The sequence below is a fragment of the Etheostoma spectabile genome, chromosome 15 (assembly GCF_008692095.1).
Source record: "Etheostoma spectabile isolate EspeVRDwgs_2016 chromosome 15, UIUC_Espe_1.0, whole genome shotgun sequence".
Classification (NCBI taxonomy): domain Eukaryota; kingdom Metazoa; phylum Chordata; class Actinopteri; order Perciformes; family Percidae; genus Etheostoma; species Etheostoma spectabile.
In genome coordinates, this window is record NC_045747.1 from 30,477,704 (window position 1) to 30,482,541 (window position 4,838).

Below are 4,838 nucleotides of genomic sequence, written 5' to 3' on the forward strand. Positions count from 1 at the left end.
GTCGAAAAAGTCACATTATGCAACTTTAAAAGTCATAGTATAGCATTTCATAGTATTTTACATTAAAAAAGGGGTAAAAAAGTCAGTATATACTATAGTAGGTTGAAAAAAGTCATAGTTTGTATGTTGCAAAAAGTGAAAAAAAGTCATAGAATAGCATAGCAAAAAAGTCATAGAAATTACCTACTACATTCTACTATGTCATAGTATATTATGTCATAGTATATTATGTTGAAAAAAGTCCTAGTATAGCATGTCGAAAAAGTCATAGTCGAAAAATGCAACAAAAAAGTCCTAGTATTTTACGTTAAAAAAGTGGTAAAAAAAAGTCAGTACATATAATATGTCAAAAATAGTCATAGTGTGTTGCAAAAAGTACATAAAAGTCATAGAATAGCATATCAAAAAAGTCATAGTATAGTAGGCCTATGTCGAAAAAGTCACATTATGCAACAAAAAAAGTCATAGTATAGCATTTCATAGTCTTTTATGTTAAAAAAAAGTAGTAAAAGTCAGTATATACTATAGTATGTTGAAAATAGTCAAAGTATAGTATGTTGCAAAAAGTGAATAAAAGGCATAGATTAGCATATCAAAAAAGTCATAGTATAGCATGTACACATTTTGATGAGTGCAGCTTTCTTTTGAGAGATATTAAGGCAGGGTTAACATGACTAAGAGGACAATCAAGGATGTGTCCAATCATCATGGAGTATTTCCATGTTACGTAACACTCCTAATAGTCCACATTTATCACAGTTGTAGTTCCTAGCCTAGTTCCTACCAGATTAAGATTGTATACAGTACATCAAACATGAATCGCTATAGATGAAACTACAACAATTAAATACAGTTGACATGCAATTTAGCTCTGGACTATATCAGGACTACAATTCCAATAATACCTACATAATACACCGGCCACTTTCAATTGAGCCAATGATACATTTACTTTTACATTTACTTGTTTACTTGTGCTTAAGATTTTGAATTTTTTTATTTTTTTGACTTGTGGTATTTCTACTTTTACTGATGTAAAAATACTTTTTTCTACCACTTAGAGACAAAAGACAACAAATAGTTAGGCAGTACGCACACATGTGTAAACTTTATTATAGATATGAGGTGTGCATACATCTCAATGACTGCATCATCATATAGTTTACATCTGGAGCAGTGGGATGGGTGGGGGGGGTGGGGGGGGGGGGTGGTGAGGGTTTTTTTTTTTAGGGGGGGGGGGCAGTGTAGAAGTTCTGATCTTTCTCACCCTGAACTCCTCCAGGAGCCGGTACGTTTTGCCCCCGTAGACGCACACCCGGGCCATGGCCTCGCACACCGGGCAGCACTCCTTGTATCCCATCCGCGTGCACCGGGGGTGGATGCGGGGACACTTGGGTCGGAGGCACACGGGACCGTCGACGGTACACGTGCACGGACACGCCGCGGGGCTCGGGTAATAAACCTCTCCGATGCCGTAAACGAAGCCGTGGTCGTCGATGCACCACTTCCCCCGGTAGTCCGCGAACTCGTAGTCCAGGTCGCTTTTGGAGGAGTACTCCGCCGCCGCCGCCGCCGCCGCCGCCGCGGGCTGCACCACGCGCCCCGGGCGGTGCGGCAGCGGCAGCAGCAGCAGCAGAAGCAGCGCGGTGGAGAGGCGGCCGAGCGCGCGGGGCTCGTGGCTCATGGTGAACAGGTTACCCGCACCGACAACGAGACTGAGCATCGGTGTGACGGCCAGGTGGATCTGCACTGGGACTGCTGCGCTCCGGTGCGCCCCCCCGTCAGGGGAGCCGCTGACGCCAATACATGCATGCGCGTCAGTCCGGAGTGCCACTAATACCCTTCTCCACAATTTGTGTGAACACCACCCTCATTGGCAGGCTGGGATTAACATTGGGGTGACCTGAGGGGGGCACATTAAAAGCTGCCCCCCCTTTTAAAACAAGAAATGTGAGGGAAGGGTTACTGGCCAACAGACTGGTCTGGAGGATCAGAATAACGGTAGTTTATTTACTTATTTGTTTATGGTCTTTTTTATTTTTTTGCATATTTGAGTGCCTATTTATGTGTGTGACCTGTATCCTCTTCTACTCTGGCCTTATGGAGTCCATCCTCACCTGCTCCATCACCATCTGGTCCCACAGCAAGGACAGACTACAGCATTCAAATCGCCCTGCTGAGAAGGGGATTGTCTGCCAGTCCTCCCAGGACCCTGAGGCAGGAGGCATAGGGTGTGGCAAGACCCACCTACCCCGGACACAGACTGTTTAAAACCCTCCCCTCTGGCAGGAGGCAAAACCAAAACCTCCTGACACATGTCAGTCTCTGTACTGTACCCCCCACAGGGGGTTAGTACAGAGACTTTAAACTGAAGCCAAAACATCTGGATCGCCCCCTGGTGGCTGGCTGCAGTATGTTGTACATCTCTCTCTCTCAATGTTAACAGATGGAACATTGGCCAAAAAAATAAATAAATGTACACGTCAAATAAATGTTACCCAAAGATGGTTTCTGTCATTATAGTTCGTTTTTATCATGCTGATGTTTGGTCAAGTTTTTTTAAATTATGTATTTGATGCTATAATAGAGGGTGAAACGTCATGATTGACAGCTGTGACTCGCTGCTGGTGGGGCAGACAACACAACCCAGCCACAGAGAGACTGAGAAATCATCTTTATTTGGATAGAGAAGTTTGGACAGTACAAAAGAAAGATGCAAAAAAAAGACAAAACAAACAGGCTTATTACTAAAAAAAACAGTTCAAGTAAGAAAACAGTCCTTTAAATGCACAAGTGACTGAGGTTACATCTGGACGAGGGTGGCGTGTGCACTTCTCTCCTTGTGGTGTCAACAGGAACATGGCGTCTAAAGGAGGAACAGGCTTTCAAAATGAATGGAGACGCTCTTAAAGATTAAATGTTAAGTGAGAAATGTGTCAGGTTTTCTACATAAAGGTGAATACAGGGGAACAAAGCCATGTCAACTTTATATACTCAATGCAAATCCATCCGATTTTAATAAAGCACCTTGGAAACTAGCATTATAACTATTGCCCAATTCATTTTTTTGTTTCTTGCGCACATTGTGTGTTTTGTCTTACACTTTCACCTTAAAGGCGCTCCAAGCGATGTCACGCATGTTTTAGGCTACAACATCTCACTATCTGCGAGCTGCCAGTCCCCAGAACACACTGTAAAAAAAACGTGGTCTCTGTAGACAGCCCAGGGTCCACAAACAAAAACCAACTGGGCCCACCTGCATCCACAAAGTGTTCCAGCGTTCCAGCCAATAACCAACAAGAAGGATTTGAGGGATGACGAGGGAGGGGCAAGCTAGTATCGTTTTGTTTGAGAGTACTTTGAACGTCACCCAACATTGATTAGAGCACCTTTAAGAAGTTTTCCTGGACCTCAACGCGTCAGTAATAACTCAGAAGCTTGCAGGATTCTGGGTAGTATATAGTGTAGCATGCAGGATGTGAGTGAAGCACAATAATTCAAATGTGCCTTGCTCCTTACTAACTTGAGACCTGGAAACTAGGTGTGCCGTCCCCAGTCACACTGAAACATGTTAGAAACGGCATCTGGTTCCAGAGTAAATGTTTCTATTAATATAAAAGGGCTGAATTTGAGTATATTAATCTAAAAGGTTCCACTAGATCTCTAAAAAACACAAAAAGCATTAACAGTAGTTTTGCAAATCACAAACTCATACAAGACTTTGAGGTTTAAAAAAGGGGGGGGGGGGTTGTGGGTTCTTTCATGCTGGGTTGCCCTTTATCATCGGAATGTGCGCTGAGCTTCAGATAATTGAGACTCAGAACATGAATTGTGTTTATGAAATGTACCCCTTTAAGTCTGCAGCTGGGGCCTTATTTAAGAAAACTATAAGAGCGGATTCAACTGTTTACACATCAAAAGTGAGCGATATAGAAAGAACTATGTGGAACTCAAGTTTCAGCGGCATCCCCGCAATACAAAGTCTACACAGTGGGAGTTACTGGAGGTTTACATTTGAGTGTAAATAAGAAAATAGTCATCAGCATGCTGTCTGCCTACAAACCCCTGAAATCACCTTTTCCCTCCTGGTTTGGTCTCTGAGGAAGTCATTATATCAATAAGCGGCGATGCCGAATTATAGCTTCAACGAGTTGATCAACAATCGGTAACTATGTGGATAATCAATTAATAGTCTTTATTACTAATTGCCAAGCCTCTTAAATGAGAGTATCTGCTGCTTTTCTTTGCCTACTGGACACATACCTAAGGATTTACTGATGGATGTTTGTCGACCAATAGGAGCAGACTGCCGGACCGGTGCCGGTAGGCGTCCAGTTGGATCCCTGTATGTCACCGGGGTTACTGCTCACCACTGGCCATTTAACAGCCCCAGAGCATCCTGTTTACAGGTGCGTGTGGTTATTTGACACTTTAAAAATCCATAAAGTGACATGATTAGAAAAAGACGAATGGCTTGTACGGCGCCAACACAAACTGTCAAAATTCGTCCTAAATTCCAATTAAGTCAGTCACATCATCAAACCAGGCAAGCGGAGTACATTACAAAAAGGAAACCTGCGCAGATTTAAGTGAAATCCTAATTATGCTGGCCAGGCTACATGAGGCTGGATGATGAAAAGCCTTCATCACTCTTGTATGAAACACATGTGTGTAACCGTTTATTGACCATGCTATTATCAGACCCTCAAGCATTCAGCACCGCCCATTCACAAGACCCGTTACGTTAGAGCCACCGTAGACGTCTCACTGCTTCCCACACCTGGCTGCTGCACACTACGGCGCTGCTGCTCCGTCCAGGCAGAGCTGCAGCACGGGGG

At 43.6% G+C, this 4,838-nt stretch overlaps 1 protein-coding gene across 1 annotated transcript in view; it reads right to left on the minus strand.

The window, feature by feature from the left end:
* Positions 1–1,842, minus strand: part of si:dkey-283b1.7 (von Willebrand factor C domain-containing protein 2-like) — a 12,421-nt gene extending 10,579 nt beyond the window's left edge. The window contains exon 1 of the mRNA XM_032537567.1: positions 1,268–1,842. Coding sequence (XP_032393458.1) covers positions 1,268–1,723 — 456 coding nt within the window. The 5' untranslated portion in view covers positions 1,724–1,842. The remainder of the gene's footprint in view (positions 1–1,267) is intronic.
* Between the last annotated feature and the right edge of the window lie 2,996 nt (positions 1,843–4,838).